This window comes from Parus major, chromosome 3 (genome assembly GCF_001522545.3).
Source record: "Parus major isolate Abel chromosome 3, Parus_major1.1, whole genome shotgun sequence".
Lineage (NCBI taxonomy): Eukaryota > Metazoa > Chordata > Aves > Passeriformes > Paridae > Parus > Parus major.
The window spans coordinates 102,157,310-102,178,059 of record NC_031770.1 but is presented as its reverse complement, the minus strand read 5'-3'; the positions used below and the strand labels follow the sequence as shown (position 1 = coordinate 102,178,059).

General features: G+C 38.4%; 2 protein-coding genes across 3 annotated transcripts in view; one reads left to right on the top strand and one right to left on the bottom strand.

Moving 5' to 3' along the window:
• Positions 1–476: 476 nt before the first annotated feature.
• GEN1 (GEN1 Holliday junction 5' flap endonuclease) lies at positions 477–20,276 on the bottom strand. 2 transcript variants are annotated; one of them, XM_015622061.2, is made up of 14 exons: positions 20,154–20,276; positions 17,954–18,151; positions 16,310–16,496; positions 14,801–14,977; positions 12,589–12,699; positions 10,766–10,839; positions 10,177–10,268; positions 9,255–9,405; positions 9,099–9,135; positions 8,917–8,997; positions 8,007–8,137; positions 5,122–5,183; positions 4,463–4,606; positions 477–4,259 (listed from the first exon to the last, which is right to left on the bottom strand). In XM_015622061.2, the coding sequence occupies exons 2-14, from the start codon at positions 18,112–18,114 to the stop codon at positions 2,851–2,853; spliced, it is 2,817 nt and encodes a 938-aa protein (XP_015477547.1). In that variant the 5' UTR covers positions 18,115–18,151; positions 20,154–20,276; the 3' UTR covers positions 477–2,850. The 2 variants fall into 2 exon arrangements, with proteins under 2 accessions (XP_015477547.1, XP_015477550.1); XM_015622064.3 differs by lacking the exons at positions 14,801–14,977; positions 16,310–16,496; positions 17,954–18,151; positions 20,154–20,276 and adding an exon at positions 12,792–12,863.
• A 304-nt stretch (positions 20,277–20,580) lies between these two features.
• SMC6 (structural maintenance of chromosomes 6) overlaps positions 20,581–20,750 on the top strand; it is a 38,951-nt gene continuing 38,781 nt past the window's right edge. The window contains exon 1 of the mRNA XM_015622058.1: positions 20,581–20,684. The gene's annotated coding sequence lies outside the window, so the exon portion shown is untranslated. The remainder of the gene's footprint in view (positions 20,685–20,750) is intronic.

Here is a 20,750-nt window from a genome sequence, read left to right as displayed (position 1 = left end):
TGAAACAGTGAGTTACAAGCCTAAGGAATGCCAAGTAAATGTTTCCCTTTGTCCAGCTATGCTGAACAAATTAACTGCATTTAATGTTTAATATTCTTTCTAAGTGGAAATAATATTTACACTACTAAGACAGAACTTATGGCTCTGCTCTGTATCTCTGTGAGCACCAGTCGAGCTAGAAGGATGCTAGCAAGAGTGACAGATCATGTAAAGTATTCGGCCTGGGACATCAATCATGTAGAAAACCTTTCAGAAAAGAACCTTAAGAACAATGAGCCCCTTACCTGCCTCACCTCCACAGTAGGTACATTTTTATTATTTATTTATTATTATTATTAAGATTATTTTATATATTAATTAGCATTGTTATTATTTATTATTTTTAATTTTTATTAATTTTTTATTATTTTGAAGCACCCTGGTAGAGCCTATTCAGACAGATCAGGACATGATAAATGAAAATCTATTCAGGCTCATGAAGTTGATGCATCAACTGATTTATTTTTACAGGCAGTTTAACATAATCCTGGAGAAACATTCCCTGCAGAACAAAGTTACATTACACCCCCTCAATTTACTTAAAGATCATTCTCACAAGTGTGAGAAGTTGCAAAGCAGCCAGCACAGTAAAAAGCTCCAAAGAAAAATCATCCCTAATCTTTAGACTGAGTAAATTACATAAAGATGAGAAACCAAAACAATTAAAAAACTGTAATTACCCTTCTGTAATGAATCACAAGTTTAATTCAAGCAACAGTCATCCCCAATGATAAATGTTTTTATTTACTGCAGTGAGCAGCTACAGCCTAAATAGAGGAAGCATTCTACATAGTTGGTTTTTTTTCACATCTATTGTTGCTTCTAAAGTAGTGGCAGAAAATTGGCACAAAATTTGGATGCATTACATATGAAAAAATTTAAAATTTTCAGTTTTTCGTGCTTGAACTGTACTTGTAAAACCTGATTAATTAGCAGGAAAAATCAGCAACATAATATTTTTTCCTCTGCAGTTCTTAATGTCTTGTATCTCATTTCCAACTTCCATCATTCACCAAATTTTGACAGTATTTTCACCTTCTTATCCATTAAAGCAGTCATCTCCAGCACATTTGGAAAACAAAGAAAATTTCCTCCAAAATCCACTCTGGTCCTCTGATGCCAAAGAAAGCTCTAAATCAGAAATGCACATTGTGGGTGAAATTGAGCTATCCCCCCCAACAAAAGAGCACATTCCCATACCCTGGGAGGGAACAAAAGTGAGCTTGTTCACACTATGTTGGCATTTTTATTAATGAAAATTTAACCACTAGATTTCAACTTTCAGTATTCAAAATCATCAGCAAGGGAAAAAAAAATCATACATAACCAAGAACAATGTTTTTCCACAAAAAAACCATCAAAACCTCAGATCTCTCCATTAATAAGAAACGGTTCCCTGCCTGCAGTCCAGAGCTTGGAACTACTTCACAATTCTATTCTTCCAGCTGCCTTCTCAGATCAGCTTGGGTGCATGAGTCTACAGACGGCAAAAACCATCTTCAAAACTAAGACTTAAATATTTTTGATTTTTTTTTCTCATTTCCAAAATACATTTCTCATTTGGAAAATGAATTATAAATAAAATTTTTCTGTCTTCCGACAGGATAAACTAAGAAACTACTATTTTGCCTAATTACAGAGTATATTAGCTATAGGCTATGTCTTCTTTAAACATATCTGGGATTCAGCTTCCAAACTTGGTCCTTGACCATTATAAAGAACTGACATTTTCACTAAGGCACAGATATTCTAAATTTCTCTTGTTAACAATATATCTTGGCAAGAGTTGTCTTCTTTCTGGTTGGTAAACAGAAAAAGTTTCAAACACACAAATACAGACAAGGAGGCATTCCTTCAACAGGCAGCTGTTGAAGACAACTTTTTTTGGTGTATGGACAGAGATTGCTTCCATAATAAAGACATAGGAAGAGCACCTTCAAAACTATAATTATATTCAAGTTTCCCCTTTAAAAATAAAACCCAAACATGATATTGTTCAAAGAACTTGTAATATGATAATTGGGTTTTCTGTAACTTAATTTTCACTTTATTATGAATTGAAGTGATTGTTAGATGGGATTTCAACCTTCTTTAAGAAAAAATGCCCTAATTAAATTTAAACTTAATTGAAACAGTCATCAAATTTCCTTAAATATTAGGTATGACAGCCACAACACCAGAGTATCTTACATGGCTTATTCCACTCTTTGGAAGAGGCACACCGCCAAAGAATGGCTTATTATGGGGCATGGCAGATTAAAATTTAGCTACCCTGGGAGGTACATCCTGCTGTGTGTCTTTATCTGATCCTTCAGAGATGATCAACACAACCACAAACACAGGATTTCAAAACCCATTTCAAAACTTGCAAAATTAAGTTAGTGGAGCCAAATGGAGAACTTCAGTTTAAAAATGCTACATCACTTTGTCTTACTAAAAGTATCCAAAGCACTGCAGGCACTATTCTACTAAGTATTTTTATAAGCAAGACTAATAAAAATATTAATAAAATCCGCACAATTGGTCGGGAAAAAAACACTTTTTCTTAAAAGAATCTCCCTCAACCTTGCATGCTGTATCCTGATGCTTATGTATCAGGTTCAGAATGTAAACACACCCAGAATTACTGGTACTTGCTTACAATGAACTGTTTGGTACTTTTGTTAAAATTTTAGTTTCAAGCTTCAGCTCCAGTGACAATTCCTATCCATCAAAACTGTGTCCACGTATGATTGATACAGAATACTGAAGAGACTTTGAGAAAGAACTCCTCAAGAACTGTCTTAATTGACATTATAATCTATGGAGAACCTAATTGATTTTGATTCTTCCTTTCAGTCTTTCAGACAGGGGAAGGGGACTGTCTGCCCACGCGTAAGTCAGAACAGCACTTTTGTCTTGCTGTGTGGGATCAGAACCCGATCTTTCAATTGGTTGCTCTGGACTTTGGGAACAATTAACTTCCTCTAGAGAGGATGGTTTCAGAGATACTGGCATTGAGACACTATTAACAGCTTTCTTTAAATTGGTGGTATTCTTGTTCCCTTTAATTGTAAGGGCAGAGTCACTGTTTGTCCTTTTGCTAGTAACAACACTACTCCTTTTCTTTGTAAAACATTTTTTAAACTGGCCAGGGTTCAGTTGCCTTTTCTGCTGCTCAAAAACCTGGATTTTATCCATGTGCCCATCATCACTGTCTTCACTAGAACATCTGTTCTGACAGACACTCTTTTTAAAAGAAGCTTTCCAAGTAGTTTCAGTACAAGCTTCTTTAATGTGACAGCCAGTTGCACCTGCTGGCTTTTGAGATGCTGGAAGCATTTCACACCCAGGATGAAGTGTCTCTGTTGTTTGCCCACTGAAGGCTAGTGATGCTGAACCACTTCTTATATAAGGGTTTTTTTGCACCATTTCAGCCAGGATGTTGGTTTTTTTGTGCACATCTTGATAGATACATATGCTGGATTCACTTGCAGAGTTTTCTGACAGAACTTTTTTACTTTCCTGCACTAGGTTATTTAATTGACATGAGGAAGAAACATGATTTCTATCAGGATTCAATGTTTCTTTTGTTTGTTTAAAACAATTCAAAGATTCCAGTTGCACTACATCTTCAGACAAAGGCTGTGATGGAATGGGAGCCTTCTTAAGTATTCGCTCACTTAAAGACCACTCCTGAAGTTGTTGCATAGCATCATTTGAGAACAAGTCATCTTCACTATCAGAATGCAGATCAGGCTGTGCAATGTCAGAACATTCTGAGCTACTTCTTACTGTTTTGTGACTTAGGTGATGTGAGTGCTTTATGCACGTGTTTAAGTGAGCTCCTGGATCACCATCATCACCTCCATAGGCTGGTGAAGTGCTGAAGGAAGTTCCTTTCCCATCAGTAGTGCTCAGTTGCAGACCTGCTGGTACAGAGGAAGAGGATGATATCCCTGAATACTTAGTGCATTGTGAAGGCACAGATAAGTCAGCAAGAGCAGCTGCTGATGCTGACACGTGAACTGTTGTTATGCAGGAAGCTGAAGGTAATACTACATCTTTTGATCCAACACTTCTCTGCTGTGTCTGATTTTCTGGGGGAGCTTTTGTATCTAACATGGAGTGTTGCACAGGAAGAATTCTGTATTTAGGCTTTAAATTAATTTGAGACAGAAGATTGGTAACTTCATCATAAGCATTTGGTAATTCCTTTTCTTCTGGTCTGTCTTTCTTTTCTGAAAAGAAAAATAAAAAGTGCACTTTGAATAGCATATAAATCACAGTTCATACTTCTTAGTGCAAAAGTATAAAATAGATTAAAGCACAGTCCCTGTGAGGGACTCATCTTGTTTTGGCATGATATTGCTCAAGATGGGAGAAATGTTTTTTTGCATTCTGGCAAGACACAAATTCATAAGAAATAAGTTTCTGTACTTACTTTTCTGTTTCTTCTGAAGAAATTCTGCCTTTTCCACTTGATAGAGGGAAACAACATCAGGATAAGCAGCCTGAAACAAAGACTCTTCTTCTACTGTGACTACAAACAACTCCACAGGCTCATCTTCTGGATCAACATAATGTTCTGAAAAAATAATGAATGTACTTTAGATACAAATATACAGATGTCAAAGTAGGGAATGAAAAACCAAACAGCAAAGATTTGAGTACAAAGAATGTACATAAAAAGTCAATAGCATAATATTTGAGATTTATCTATAAGTCCTTTTCTTCCTGCCAGTCTCCTGGCACAGAGAGACAACAGGGAGGAGTTTGGCAGGACAGAAAATTTTCTAGCTAGTAAACAGTGATAGCTTCTGGTACATAGTGAAATAAGGTATGAAATACACAGTTCAGGTCTTATTTACATGTACCAGAAAAAGTAGCTGAAGATGGAGTCCCTTGCTTTCTAGGTATTTTTTTTTTCTTTAAAGCATTGTTTTTCCTCTCAGGGTGTGTGAAACTCGATACACTGTTTCCAATCTCACCCACATTCCATTGCCTCAGAGTGTTGCGAAACTCTTGTCCTCTTTTAAAGCTTGATTTTATCTTTTTCTATGGAATGTTTTGTTCCATAACGTACATAGAAACCAGACCCACCTGGTTTTTGCCATTCAATTTCAAAACAAGGAATTCCATTTTTAACACGTGTCTTAACAATCCTGTAAGAAGAGAAAGGCCATTAAATGACTTAAATCTAGACTTAAAATCTAAAAATATTTCAATAGTCTAATTTGGAATGATTCAAAGAATCTTCTTGTAAAATTTAAATTACTACATCTTTTAAAAAAATACACTACTCTGTATACAGTAAAATTTGGAGTACAGATTTGAGCACTGAAAAAATTTTATTTGACACTCAGAAGAGCATTTACACAAAACAAAAAAGCTCTTCTGTAAAAGACAGAATGCAGTCTCCTACAAACATCAGTTTGGTATATTCAGCTGACCTTCCTGAAAGGCAGGTCCTGCTTGGCCAACCTGATCTCCTTCTTCCACAGGGCGAGGGAAAGGCTGTGGATATTGTCTGCCCAGACTAGTAAAACCTTTGATGCCATTTCCCACAGCTTTCTCCTGGGGAAACTGGCTGGAATAGGTACACTGGGTTAAAAATGGTTTGGATGGTCAAGAGAGGGGTGGTAAGTGGAGTTATATCCAGCTGGAGGCCAGTCACTGATGGGGCTCCCCAGGGCTCACTACTGGGGCCAGTCCTGTTTAATGTCTTTATCAATGATCTGGATGAGGGGACCAGGTGCACTCTCATTCAGTTCACAGATGACACCAAGTTGGGCAGAAGTGCTGACCTGCTGCAGGGCAGGAAGGCTCTGCAGAGGGATCTGGACAGGCTGGACTGATGCTGAGGCCAGTTGTGTGAGGGTCAACAAGGCCAAGTGCTGGGTCCTGCCCTTGGGTCACAACAACCCTTGCAGTGCTACAGGCTGGGCAAGAGTGGCTGCAAAGTGGCCAAGAGCAAAAGGAGCTGGGGGTGCTGGTCAACAGCAGCTGAACATGAGCCACAGTGTGGCCAGGTGGTCAAGAGGGCCAGTGGCATCCTGGTCTATATCAGCAATGGAGTGGCCAGCAGGACCAGGGCAGTGATTATCCACCTGCACTCAGCGCTGGTGAGGCCACACCTCAAATGCTGTGTCTGTTTGTGTTTCTCGCCACAAGGGGTGGGACTGGATGTGCTGGAGCATGTCCAGAGGAGGGCAGTGGAGCTGATGAAGGATCTGGAGCACAAGTGTGAAAGGAGCAGCTGAGGAAGCCGAGGGTGTTTAGTCCAGGGAGGACCTTGTAGCTCTCTGCAACTGCCTGAAAGGAGGTTGCTGCTAGGTTGGGGTTGGTTTCTTCTCCCATGTAACAAGTGATAAGAAAGGAAAGGAAATGGCCTTAAGCTGTACCAGGGGAGGACTATATTGGATACTAGAAAAAATTTCTTCATGGAAAGGGTTGTCAAGCACTGGAACAAACTGCCCAGGGACGTGGTTGACCCACCATCCCTGAAAATATTTAATTTAAAAGATGTGGCGATGTGGAACTCAGGAACATGGTTTAGTGGTGGACTTGAGTGTCAGGTTAATGGCTGGACTTCTCAAAACTAAATGATTCTAGGATTTTAGAATACTAATGCCAGAAAAGGCTGTTGCCCTGGACAGTAATTTTCTAAATGACCAGACAGGGTCATTTGAATCTTCTGTGTGAGAGTATGAAGAGAGATAGAACTTTAATTGAACAGGGACAGTCAATCACTATGAGATTTTTCTAAAAAGACCATTTACATCCCAGTTTAGTAGTTTCCTATGCCTGAAGAGTAGGATCATGCTGATCCTGCTGAATCATTACTGCATTTTTAAACACTTGTTAACAAAAGCAATCTGCAACAGCACACACCATCTGTCTTTTGAACTCTTGAAATGCTAAAAAGTGTTATAAATAGAGAATGTCAATGAATTCATTCATCAAGGTAAATGCTGGTAATTTATCTTACCAATCTGTTTAAAAAGCATTCTCCAACTAGTCTCCCCAATATTTTGAAAGATAACACTGAATAGATCAGCATCTCTGGAAGTTATTCAAGATTATGACACACCAACCCAGAAGTGATACTATCGCACTGCTATTGACTATCTTCCTCTGCCCCAAAATTAATGTCTAAAAACTTTGACTAGCATGGAAAAAGTACTAACATTCTTCCAATAAAAGAATTAAGGAGGCAGGGAGAATTTGGGAAACCACCAGATAAAGTTAAAATAAATCACAATTCCCTTCACAAAGTGAAGTTCAGGTTTCCCAACAGACACTGTAGATTCTAGAAGTTAACTTAAGTTTAACAAAAGATTAGATCATTTAAAAAAATAAATTATATTGAGAGCTAATAGAATAAGAAAATACTAATTCTGATTCGGTCAATTCCTAAGTAACAGAAATCTGGATGGTGGGAAATTATTTTGGGAGAAAGTAATTACATGCTTATCTTGCTGTTTCTTTCCCTGCATGTCCATTTTTAGTAACAATATACTTGGCCATTTTTACATTCCTAAATGTAGCAGTCCTGAATGAAAAGTAGTGTTGACACATAACACAATGACAGCTGGTAGGTCTGATAAGCAATCAGAGACTATGACTGAATTTGCAGATGCTCATTTCTAAGCCTGAACTCTTATTTTGAGACACGGAATTCAATTAAATGTCTGCTAAGAACCTGAGCAGAGGACCTAAGGCAGATCCAAGGAAAAGGAACAAAAAGCAAGCGTAGGAGAACACAAGCACTGCCAGTTAGAATGAACCTGCTCAATGTATTACTTTGTGCAGCAGTAGTAGAATTGGTGCACTGATCTGAATTTTTACCTCTATTCAAAACAAGCACAAAGCTTGAAACAAAGATGGAAGAAAACCGTATTTCCTTTTTTTCAGAAAAACCTTGTGGTTTTTTTATCTGCCAGCACAAGTAAACATACTAAGTTTAAGAAATCAAGCTACATTACCGAATTGCCTGCAGCTGTTTTGAGTCAATGTATCCAGATTTTCTCTGGATCATATCATAACGCGTCAAAAGTGCTAAAAGCTTCTTACAAGCGTAATGTTTGGTCCAGTCCATCTTCTCTGAAGCAAATAGCTGTTTGTATAAAAAATATCCCAGACTTTAAAACTTTATCCTGTTAGATATCATGCTTAGATAATCATGCAGTTGGGACACTGGGCTAAATACTTAAAATATTAGCATTAAAAATGCTTTTATACATTAGTGTAATGCCCAACAACACCTCATTGCCAAGGGAGGGAACAGCCATCCCTACCAGGGCACATTCATCAGCTGTCAGTGACAAGCCAAGGGAACAGCTGTGTGATGGTACCAGCAGGGATAAGACAGTTAAACACTTTGTCAGATTCACATCAGCTCTACCAGGAGCTGTGAAAGTTACAGATTTCACATGTGAGACAAGGAACATGGATTTTCATAAAAGTCACATTGTTTAACTGTGGTCTGCTCTAATATCCATAATTCTTACAGTGTCATGAAACCCAAAAAATAAAACATTGTAAGAGATCTGATTTTGCCAATAAAAAACAAGTAAAAAGCCTTCCTAGAAAACAATGCTAATGTGTCTATATTAACACCATCAACCCCATCTAGCAATACTGGACAATGAAAAACAAAACAATGACAAATGAGCTTTCTCTTTCTTCCATTTTCTATCTGCCTACTTAGAGCAACTGATTTTTTCCACAGTCTTCAACTTTAGGCTTTCAAAACAGTGATGCATATTAAGATGTAGTAGTAAGATTCTTGAATTCTTATTTCAAGTAAAATTATCGATGAAGATCACAATTATCACAGATGCCTTCCTTAGTAATAAGACTACTAAGCTGAATATTCAATATATTGCTATATACCTGAAAGGACAATAAATTTGGCCTTCGGCATTCCTTTATGTTGATCAATTTATTCTTGTTTACAAGAAACTCTTGGATAACCTTGAGATAAAACATAAAAGAGACAGGTTAAGAGCGGGCAAAAAGCTGAAATTTAAACTAATTGATTAAAACAACTGATATTAAGTAGGCTTGTTTGTTACCTCAGAGAATGGAAAGCCCTCACAACTCTTGGCTTTTCTGCAGGTAAAAACAAATGTGTTAGGAACTTAGGACAAATGGGAAAAAATGGAGAATCTAAATGCTTACCCTGCATACGAATACAGGAAAAAGCAGTTAAATTTTCAGGCCATTCCTACTTTCTGATACTGTCCTCCACTGCATTTTCTTGTTTCACTTGCTCCCACCGATGCCATGCACAAGGGCAGCAGTGTTTGGAGTCATTAGGTTTGCAGCATCTGACTGTTTCACAGAATTTACATCCATTGTGCTCATGTTCCCTGTAAGATCCTATAGCAACAGACACACAAAGTGAGAAGGAGTTCCCAAAATCTCCAAACCTATAAAGGCAATATTACAAATACAAAGCTCAGAACACGCATGAATGTGATGTGAATAGCAGCTGTAAGCAGATCTGAGTGCATTAGCATTAATGGATCTGTAGTAAAAATTGAAAAAGACGTGCAGGCTTCCATTTTTCTGAAGACTCTTTCCCTCAACAGTTTCAGTTCTTAAGCTGGAAACTTATTATCTAAAAACTACAGAAGTAATGTGTGATAATCTGGAAAACACCTGTAAGTTATATATTTGAATCAGGCTTTTCCTTCACCAAATGATGGATTGGATTTGTATGAGTTCACTGACCAAAGATGATACCAAAATCAGGGTCCTTGGGATTAATTTCTTTTTGATAAAACACTGCTGAAAAACCTCATCAATGATGAGGTTCAGTCCTCTTGATGCAGGACCAGTTCATTCAACTAAAGAAGCAGTTGCTGGGCAGTACTACTCTAGTAGAACATGCTGTCTTTACTGATCATGTTAAAAAGGCAAATATCTGAGATCCCACAACAGCATTGTGATAACATCCCATCTGCTGTCAACTAGTTTCACATCTGAAGAAAATTAGTCCCAAGCCTTAAAAGTCTTTATATAAGGGTACATATACACAACATTAAAAATGTGAAGATGGAAGCTGAAAAGTGTTTTTAATGCTAGTAGAAAAAAACCCATAACCCAATAAAAATACAGTTCAGCTGTTCAGTTACAGTTCACACTAACCTGGATGATGGCACTCTGAACAGTGAGTTACCCTTTTAACAACCAAAGGTGGGTTATTGTCATACTGAAATGGTTCCTTCCACTGCTCAAACCTAAAGGATAATGTTAAAATGATCAAGAAATATTTTTAGCTTTCACACTTAACCCACTGAAAAATAATCTCTTTTTATTTCTCAAGCATTTGTCCAAGAAACAGTTTTTCAACTTATGAAACAGGGTTCTTTTACAGTACATCATGTTGGATTTCTAGCATTGACACACACATTATAATAACAAACATAGAAAGCACTTGGTATCTCAAATCCTAATCCACAACCCAATTAAAAATCAGCAAGTCTCATCAGTCCCTACAACTTTCACTCCAATATATCAGCTTATACCTGCTAGCTTAAGAGCTAGGAACAAGCTAAATGTTTAAAACAAGTTAGAGACTTGCCTAGCAAAACAGCAAATTCCTTTATCAAACACAAGGTAAGGAATGTGCTAATATCCTCCCTAAATTAAAGTATTAAAAATATTGTCTTGGAGCTGAAGTACATACTATTAAGTCTTTGAATAAAAAAAGCATTTAAGTAAATTTCCATTTTACCTTTGCAGTAAGTTTTGACCTCGCAGAGTCTCAATTAACTTTAAAGCTTGTTCCTTCCCAACTCCTGGAACCCCCTATAGAGTAACATGAAATATTATTTAATTACAAACAAAATACTCACATTCTCACAAAAACACATCTTTATTACATAGCGTAGAAAATGACAAAAAGTGATTCCAGATGTTGAGAATAAATAGAGAAAAATACTTTTGACCAAGTTTAAGGGCAGAGAAGGTGACAGATTACAGCTGTAATGCCAGTGTAACACACAAGCTGTTCTTATGCTCAACAGCACCTCTGATACAAGGCAAAGAAAGAAGTAGAAAGCAATAATAAACTAAAAGAAGTTCAGAATAGAGAAATTACAATGAAGTAGTGAAACACTGGCACAGGTTGTCCAGAGAGATGGTAGATGCCCAATTCTAGAAATATTCAAGGTCAGGTTGGAATGGGGCTCTGAGTGACCTGGTTTAATTGAAGATATCCCTCACTGCAGAGGGGCTGGACTAAGTGAACTTCAGAGGTCCTTTCTGACCCAAAGTATTATATCAGTCTATGACTTAAAACACACATATCACTTTCCAGTTCTTTCCATCTTCACTCTATTTTGCCAAGATTCAATATACCTAGTTATAAAGATTGTACTGAATGTACTTTCTACAGCATCATTACAAATAAATCTATATTTATTCAGCTGTAATGGCACAACTGAATACATACAACCATCTCAAATAAATTTACACTTCAAATCAAGTCCTCATTGGACTATAGTCAGACATTCAAGTAAAGTCAGATACTCAGCTTCTGAAAGGAAAGCATTATTTTGATGTATTTCAACAATTCAAGTGCAATTATAGCATGGTATTCTCATTTACCTGTTCTGCCCATCTCCATTCCCAATGCACTCCTGTAATTCAGCTTTCTTTACAAGTTTCTGTCCTCATCTGCTTTGCTGAGCTGCAAGAACTCAAAGGACCTATCTGACATCACATAATTGTGAACCTGGCATTCCACAATGGTACAATAACCACTGATTATCCACTGTTTTTTTTTACTCCCTCTCTTTACACAATAGTAACAAACTATTTAAAGATTCCTATAATAGAAGCAAAATCTAAAAAAAAACAACAAAAAACAACCCAAACCAAAAATAATTAAAGGTTTGTTTTTTCCAGCAGTATCAGTTGTTTAAAGGACAGTTTTATCCAATTGGGACACAATTGTTTAAGAAAAACTAGATATCAACTTCAAGCCTGAATGGGAGCAATCACTGCCTGAAGTCACTACATCATGAACAGCATGGAAAACAAGTTTCATCCCACTTCTTTTCCCTCTCAAATAGCCATTTCAACAGCTTCTGTTCAAAGTCTCAAAAAAAGAATTCAAGAGTTATAGTAAAGAAAAAAAGAAAAAAGTGAAGTAGTAATGAGTGAGATTCCTCTCAATAATTAGGTAATCACTTCTAATTCTTCGTAAATTATACATTTATAAACAGTGGAACAGGAATACATCCAAACTACATCCAGAACTGCCTTTACTAATAACTACAGCTCAAAACCATCACTACTAAGTCTTCCAAAGAGCACAGACAAAGCCATTTTTACTCATTTTCCACAGATCCTCTGCCAGGGATGCACTTGTACATGACTTGTTACAAAGCATCCTCATAAACAACGGAGTTCTCACACCTTGGTTCAATGTAAACAGCATCTAAACTTTTGCCTTTACCTCCATTATAGAAAAGGTTTGGAACAACACAAAACAGTCTTAGAAAGACTGATGATCATGAACCATTTTGAATATAAAATAATTATATTTCTTACCTTTGGAAGATAATCACAGCCCAGAAGAACTGCTAGCCCAATCAAAGACTCTCTGTCACAACCGAGTTTCTCTTTAATAGAGGACATTGTGTAACTGTCAAGATGTGGATCCTGTAAGAGAAATTTATTGCATATTATTTCTGTTCCATCTGTTACAGGGAAGGAACTGCCCTGAATCACTTGAGTTGGGATTGCTTACTCACCCCTATTCACCCACACCTGCAGGAAAGGCGTCTACCCCGTAAGATGGAGTCTAATGGAAAAAAAATAAACTGCAATTTAACAAAGGGAAGTGCTGGATTCTGCACCTGGCACGGGGTAACCCTGGCTGTGTGCACAGACTGGGGAATGAGAGGCTGGAGAGCAGCCCCACAGAAAGGGACCTGGGGGTCCTTGGGGCTGATGGCAAGTTGAACAGGAGCCAGCAGTGCCCTGGCAGCCAGGAGGATCAACCCAGCCCTGGGGGCATCAGCCCCAGCACCACCAGTCGGGCCAGGGAGGGGATTGTCCTGCTGTGCTCTGGGCTGGGGCAGCCTCACCTCCAGTGCTGGGGCAGTTTTGGGTGCCACAATATTCAAAATACATTAAGCCATTAGAGAGCATCCAAAGGAGGCAAAAAAAGATGGTGAAGGGCCTTGAGGGGAAGCCATATGAGTAGTGGCTGATGTCACTTGCTCTGTTCAGCCCAGAGGAGACTGAAGACCAGTGACAGGACTCAAAAGAAGCAGAATGAAGCTGTGCCAGGGGAGGTTTGGGTTCAGTATCAGAAAAAAGTTTTTCACCCAAAAGGTGGTTGGGCACTGGAACAGGCTGCCCAGGAAAGTGGTCACAGCACCAAGATACACCTGACAGAGCTTAAAAAGTGCTTGGACAAGGCTCTCAGGCACATGGTACAACCCTTGAGGTGCCCTATGCAGGGCCAAGAGTCGGACTCAACGATCCTGATGTATCCCTTCCAACTCTAAGATTCTAGGTGGTTTTATGGTTTACTACCTGTAGAAAACAGTGTGGCAAAACTAACATTATCAAATCCTAGTGGCTGTGCAAGTCATTTCAGGAAGTGAAGTTTTTAAAATGCATGTAAACAATTCAATGTACTACTTAAGTAAAATAACAGAAAAAGAATCAAAATGTTACCTAACATATTAGTCATAAGCTAAAGGAATATTTGAAAGGTAAAGGGATTCAAATACAAATTGGAATCAAGATTAACATAAATTAAAACATAGGCTACTGCCTTCTTCCTCAACCACAACAAAAAAATCCCCCCACAAGGCAACAAATCAAAGTGATCCATTTTGCCAGAACAAATACCCCTGACAGACACACACACTCACAAATGATTTTTTATGCTGACCTATCTAAGTAACTAAATACACCTGAAAGATTGAGCTTGCCTTCATTGTTGGTGATAAATGATAAGGAAGCTGAATGAAAGAACCAGGTCAAGGAAGAACCCAAACATGGTGTCATCAAAGCAAATAACCTTCCATCAACCCAAATTATTTTTTTAAAGAGTTAATTATTTGTAGTGCACTTCTTTTGTTCTACTGATTTTCTCATATCTCTGAAGTATTTTCTCAAAAAGTCTTTCAGATGAACATTATAAATTACAGAAATTTGGGGTAGCCTTTCACCAGTTCTGGAATATTATATTCTTACCAAATGAACACTTCAGTTTAAGGCCATAAATTATTTGGTTTTTTGAATGATCACAAAAATTGATTATGATAAAAATGTACAATCTACCCTATTCATATTAATTTGTGACAAACAGCATTACTTGCAAGTATATTCATAATAAAATGAACCTGTAAGATGCAAGTATGTGAACACTTGTAAGACCCAGGAGGATGAACATTCTCATATGACCTAAGGGTAAAACTTTTAGGAAGCAATTACTTCACTCAGTTCCTCCACTATAAAGAAGGAAACGGGGAAAAAAATTGCTATTTAGCTTTATATGAGACACCACAGGGTGCCACAAACACAGGCAATACTACCCTGTTCTCAGTAGTTTTCCTCTCACAGCTAATACAAGAATTACCAGTGAATCAAATAAAACGTTCCTGTCCTAAATGTACTATTTTTAACAAACCCAACTACTACAAGTTAAGTTTAATAACATATAAGTATTTTCTCAAGTCCCTTCCTTCTATTCTAATTTCTGTAGAGTCCATAGAAAGGGTGGGAACAGGGTGAGGTACATCACCTTAGCATTCATGGCAAAGTTCCTATAAACTGTTTGAGCTCCATACAAGAAAACATCTCCATCATTGGTAATGCAGCCATCAACAAGTCCTTTTGCATTTAGGTAGGCACACATTGCCTCTGCTTCTCCAGCTGCTTGAACCCAAGGGACACCTAAACACTCCAGCAGTTCAAGACACTAACAGAACAACACAAAAGGAAAGAGGTTGAATGTAGAGCTATTAAATTCACTTATCAGCATGCATTTTCTCAGACACAAGTGCATATAAAAACCACTACTGCCTATATAACACTACATCAATGAAAGCACTATGTTAGCAAAAAATAATTTGCTGTAAGTAAATATCCACAAAGAGCTAAGTATTAATTGCAGGTGAACACAGCATGATGAATGGCCACTCCTTCCCAAAAATTTTTACACTTTAAATAGATATTTAGAATGTTTTCAGAAGAGTAGTATCAAAGGAGTATTTATCTTTGTGAAGCAATGCTGTTCACTCAAGCAGTAATGCTGAGCCAGAACAGACATCTTACTAACAGACAATGCTAAACTCCCCAAGAATATCAAGCAGAAAAATACAATGCTGTCATCCTAGTAAGTCTGGACCACTGTACAAGACACACCAATACATACTTACAAATTTCAGAGAAAATATTTTTTATTTTGGAATTTAAAAATAATACATAAATTGGTATGTACAGGCTGGTGAAGCCCTGAGTGTCCATAAATTCTACTTCATAAAATTCTGAATAGACAAAAGTGGTTAATGGTGGTGAAAGGATACAAAGAAGTATGGATACTAACACTATAAAAGTCCAGCAAAGTTAAATTTTGCAATAAGCACACAATTACAGTTGTAACAACATGCCCAGGAACATATCAATGAGAGAATTATTCTGACACTGTTTCTCTTCTGTAACAGATGCTGTAAGGCCTGACTTCAAAAGTGCACATTCCTTCAAACCCCAAAACACTGCTTACCTTTGTTGTGTATAAAGCTGAGAGCGACTGAAATGTTAGGGGTTAATAACTGAAACAATTGGCCATTTGAAAAAGCAGCAGGTGCTTTGCTGAGGCCAGCTTTGCGCCCCTAGCCAAAGAGGAGGAGAATTTTTGGGTGTGTGTTGGTGAAACCTCTGATCCAGTATGACATGGGGTGCACACCCTCCATGGATGACCACAACCAACCAGCCTTTGTTTAGCAGCAAGCTAGTTTTTGAGCTGGGTGAAGCCAACAATAAATAGATCCTGTGAGGCGAATAATGCTTTTTATCTTGCCAATTTCCTCCTTTACACAACTGGCTCAGGTGTAAAAGATGTATACACCAGTCATTCAGTGTCATTCCACCCTAAATCCACCCCAAAGGAATCTATTAACAAGAATCTTAGTTACCTGGCTTTCGGGGGTGGCTTGTAGCAAAAGCTAGCAATTATTTAAAGTTCCTGTATTTAATTTGGTTAAGATTTCTTTCTATCACATTAAAAATACTTTAACACTCAGTAACTCACCTCTTTTAACATGGCTTTAAATAAAGATCTCCCTGTTCTCACAGCTCCAGATTTCTTCGAAGGCCCATAGCGCATCTCATTCCTCTTGCTCATGGTGTCTGCTTTCAACCTGGGGGCCTCTCCTTCCATGACAAACACTAGCTTAATTCCCATTGATGTAAAGAAAGAGAACCGAAAAAATAGGTTTCTGCAATAAAGCAAAGTGTTCTATAAGCTGAAGTATTTGTGAAGACTGATTTCTTCAGACATTTTCCTTTTTTCCCTCATATTTTCCTGATCTCACCACTGGAAAAATCCTAGCATTGTCTTTACCTCTAATGAATCTCTCGCCTCCAAGCTAAACAAACCTCTGATCTATATTCCTGTCTTTGGCTGAAATTGTCATACTATGAAATTGTATCAGCTTTACAAAATTCCCAAGGAAATACCATATTAGGACAGGAAAGATCTTTTTTGGTTGTAAAGATGTAAACAAACTTAAAGGGCTTAATATAAATACATTCAAGATCCAAAATCTGCCTCCAAACACAGATTTACATTGATTCATTTATATCAAATATGAACCCCAAATCCATCAATACAGGTACACCCAAAGTAACTGAATGCTGTGGTATTGGACAGACTTACATGCCAATTCATTTCTTATGCAAACCAATACCACTGAGGGGTGGAATATTACAAATATTTGGACTACATCAATAAAATTAACAGCAGTCACATCAAACAGCATATGCTTTTACCAGTAGTCCCAATATGAATCTTTCAAAAGGAGTAGATCAAACACTTCTATCTCTTTGACTGACATGGAGAGACCATTACACTAGATTTAATTTTGTACAGTTACTACTGGCAAAAAACAGTAAGATGATCTTTTGAGGTTAGTTCTATTTTCACGAATGATGCAAAAATTCAATCCATACAATAAGTTACTTGAAAATACAAATTCTCAAAAAAATTTTAATTTTCAGCTGTCTGAAAACATTTTTTGGTAGAAATCTGTTCAACCCTTTGTCTTGCTTTGGAGATCTGGACTGATGCTTCTATTCCACTGCACACAGGACATCCTTCCAGACTGACGTAATGACTCTGGTCATGCTGCCATGTTTTACAGTTAATTATCCATTTGGGTTTATGAGTATAAAACATTTTAAGACATTATTCTCAGGAAATGGTGAGATTTTGTAGTATGCTAGTATTTCATATAATGCTGAATTTAACAGAAGTCACAGGAGTGTATAACACCATTTAGTAACTCAGTATTCTGTACTGATAACCAATAACAAGCATTGATGAAAATTTGTGTATATTTTCATTTTTGTCAGCACTGTTTGCAGAAAACAGTGCTTTGAAATTATAGATGCTTAGACATGCTCATTCCTTAGGAAAGTCATTTAAATAAAAAATAAATACATATTCTTCAAGTTTGTTCAAATGCTTGAAGAATGATTTAAACATAATTCAACTTGGGGGTCTACTTAGAATTAACTTCAAACCCTTTATATATGTAGCATAAGTGATAATTGTATCAAAACACCCCTCATATAGAATTTCAGAGCTACTCTTAGAGGTCTATTGAATAAGTAACATATTTAAATTATACAGCTCCAAGACTTTTGGCTCGAATAATAAATATGGATACCATACCTGAGATGTGGTTTGGTAACCACTCCAACCATTTTTTTAACGGTCTGTGCTTCACAAACCCACAAACTTAAATCAACAGCAAGTGTTTTCCCTCTGAGACTACTGAGGTTGACAGGTTGTCTCACAGGCTCAAGAATTTGCCATAGATGAGTCACTCCCATTGTTTTAGCTTCCCTGTTGTCAGAAGGTAGATTTTAACTGTGAAGACCAAACAAAATAAAACAGTTTCAGAATATGACATGAAGTGTTATGACTGAGAGGTTCAGAAGATAAATATATTTGCCATTATCAGTTCTACTTTTAAGAGCTAAGAGTACTTGCAACCAAGTCTTTTAAGTGTAGTGATTTCAGTTCACTCTGGCTTATTACCATATACTTTCTTTGGACTGAACAGTTGCATTACTAATAAGCTAAACAAAAACAAATGCAGTTGAGGAAAAAAAAACCCAGTGAAAAAATATTCATTTCCAAGTCTAACATAAGTCATACATAAACACAATCCAAGTTTTATTAAAAAAACCCCCACAGGATTCTTAAGACAATTATTTCCTGATTTGAGGTAGGATTCACATTAAAATTTTCTGTTCAAATAGAAGTAGCTTAAAGCTATTTGAGGAATATTTACAAAGACAACAGAATTTAAACTTTCCTTGCATTCCAAGGTGATACAAGAAGGGTAAAACACAGAAATTCTGGCTTGGGAAATTCAAGCTGGAGTTCAGGCAAAAAAATGATGGTGTTGCTCCAGTGGTTGCTCACAGGTTGCAGACATTCTTAACATCCAGCTGGCATACTCTCTACTGCTTTAATCCAGTGCTGGTGGGAAACACTCTAAGCAGGGAATCAGCAGTGATTGACACTGAAATTTGGGAAGGGAACTCCAATGCACTACTAAGATGAAGGCATTACTTTATTCTGGCCCTGGATGCCTGGGGAATAGCTCTGCCCGATGTACACACGTGGCTCAAGGTGGGGCACCTCCTTCTGGGCCAGGGATAGTCACATTCATTCGAACATTTTTACCTTTCTGAACAACTTTTTACTTAAGGCAGGCACAGAATTTAGGTCTCTAATCCATTTCTTTAACTATTACAATCACTCAACCTCATTTTAGTTGTATGCATACAGAGTATTGCTTTTGTTGTTCTATGTCAAGCACATTAGTTAAAAATACAAATTAAGCATACAACTACACAGTACAATTTCTTGAAGTCCAGGATTATCACTTTCTCTAATGCACAGGGGTAGTATCCAAACCTTCCCAAAAGACAAGCACAATTCAGCTTCAGTGGGAGATGTCCTCTTGGTGTTATCATTTGGTTTCTGCTAGTCTGCACCAACAAAATTTCTCAAAAAAAAAACTGTGTTAAGTCAGTTTCTAAATAGTTATGGAGTGTCACATGGCTCTTAACTAATGGGAAAGACAAATACACTACAAACACCCTACATTTGGTTAGATTGCAAATAATAAAAAAGTATAAAAACTGAAAACTAAAATCAAAAAGGCCAACTTTTTCATCGTGATAACGTACAGCTATTTGAGGACATAAGTTTTTCATGTCCCATTGAATATATATCTAAGAGTGAGTTATGAAAGCCTGCAAGGCCTACCAGTCTGTGCTTTTTTTTGAGTGTACTTCATAAAACATTTAAATTTGAATTCAGTGTACAAATAGCTCAACCACTCTTATGACAAATGATCTGTGTACTAGGATTAAAGAGCTTCGTTTATCACAAGCCTCCAGCCCTAGAGAGACGGCAACTTCCAAAGAACCAAGACTGAACTTGATTTCTTTTCATATACTTAGAAATCACTGAAGATAATCAACAGTAAACATAAACACCCCCCTACAAAACCTTCTTTAGGCCGGAATATACTAAACCCATAAAGCTTTTATGTCTTATATAGTGCTTTAAGACTACATTCTGCTCTACTAAGTTTTACACTGCCAGAAACGCCAGTTACATAAAGTAACTACAGAAAGCATTTAACGCAGAAATTCAATTTATACAGAGATACGTTCACACATTACCAAGGTAACTTGCAAAGAGGGCTAAGCGTATATTTTATGTCTCACCCAGAGGACTTTAAAAAGGAGGAAAAACACGGCGGAGAAAACACGAAGGCCCAGATGTTTTTAACAACTCCCCCCCTCTTTCTGCGTAACCCCAGCACAGCTTTGCCAATAAACCTGCGCACCGGGAGGACAGCAGCGGCACACTCCAGCATTTGCAGATTGCTCCTCATGTGCTAAGGATTTTCCCCGCTGGATGAACACACTCCCGAGCCGGTGCCGGCGAGCGAAGCGCCCGGACGCGCGGGCTCCCCTCACGCAGCGTTTGAAACTCCCGCCCCGCTGCGCCCGCGCTCCCCGCGCCCACAGGAACAGGCGTGCCCGAGCTCCCCTGGCTGCTCAGCCTCGGCTCGGCAGCGGGTCCGCCTCGGCTCGGCAGCGGGTCCGCCTCGGCTCGAGAACAGGTCCGCCTAGGCGGGGACCAACGGGAACGCACAGCCCCGTGAGAGCCCCGCCGGGCCCGGTCTGACCGGCTCCAGAGCAGCGAGCGCTCCTCCCCGCCCCGCCCCCCCCACCCGAAAATGGCGCGCGCACGGAAACGGGCCCCGCGGGACGCGGAGAGCGCAGGCGCCGCACTCGCGGCCGCGGCTCTTCCGCCCGTTCCGGCCCGTCCCGCCCCGTCCGCCCCGCCGAGCGGGGATCGGGAGCTGTCCCAGGTAACGGGGCGCGGAGCAGCGAGGGGCGAAGGGAGGGGAGAGGAGGGACGGGAGAGGAGGGACGGG

Excerpts from the sequence above, each read along its gene's own strand:
- GEN1 (XM_015622061.2), bottom strand. The coding sequence starts at position 18,114 with ATGGGAGTGACTCATCTATGGCAAATTCTTGAGCCTGTGAGACAACCT. Across the intron at positions 14,978-16,309 it reads TTAAAGCCATGTTAAAAGAG|TGTCTTGAACTGCTGGAGTG; the intron begins GTGAGTTACTGA and ends TTGTTCTGTTAG. Across the intron at positions 10,269-10,765 it reads GGTCAAAACTTACTGCAAAG|GTTTGAGCAGTGGAAGGAAC; the intron begins GTAAAATGGAAA and ends ATTATCCTTTAG.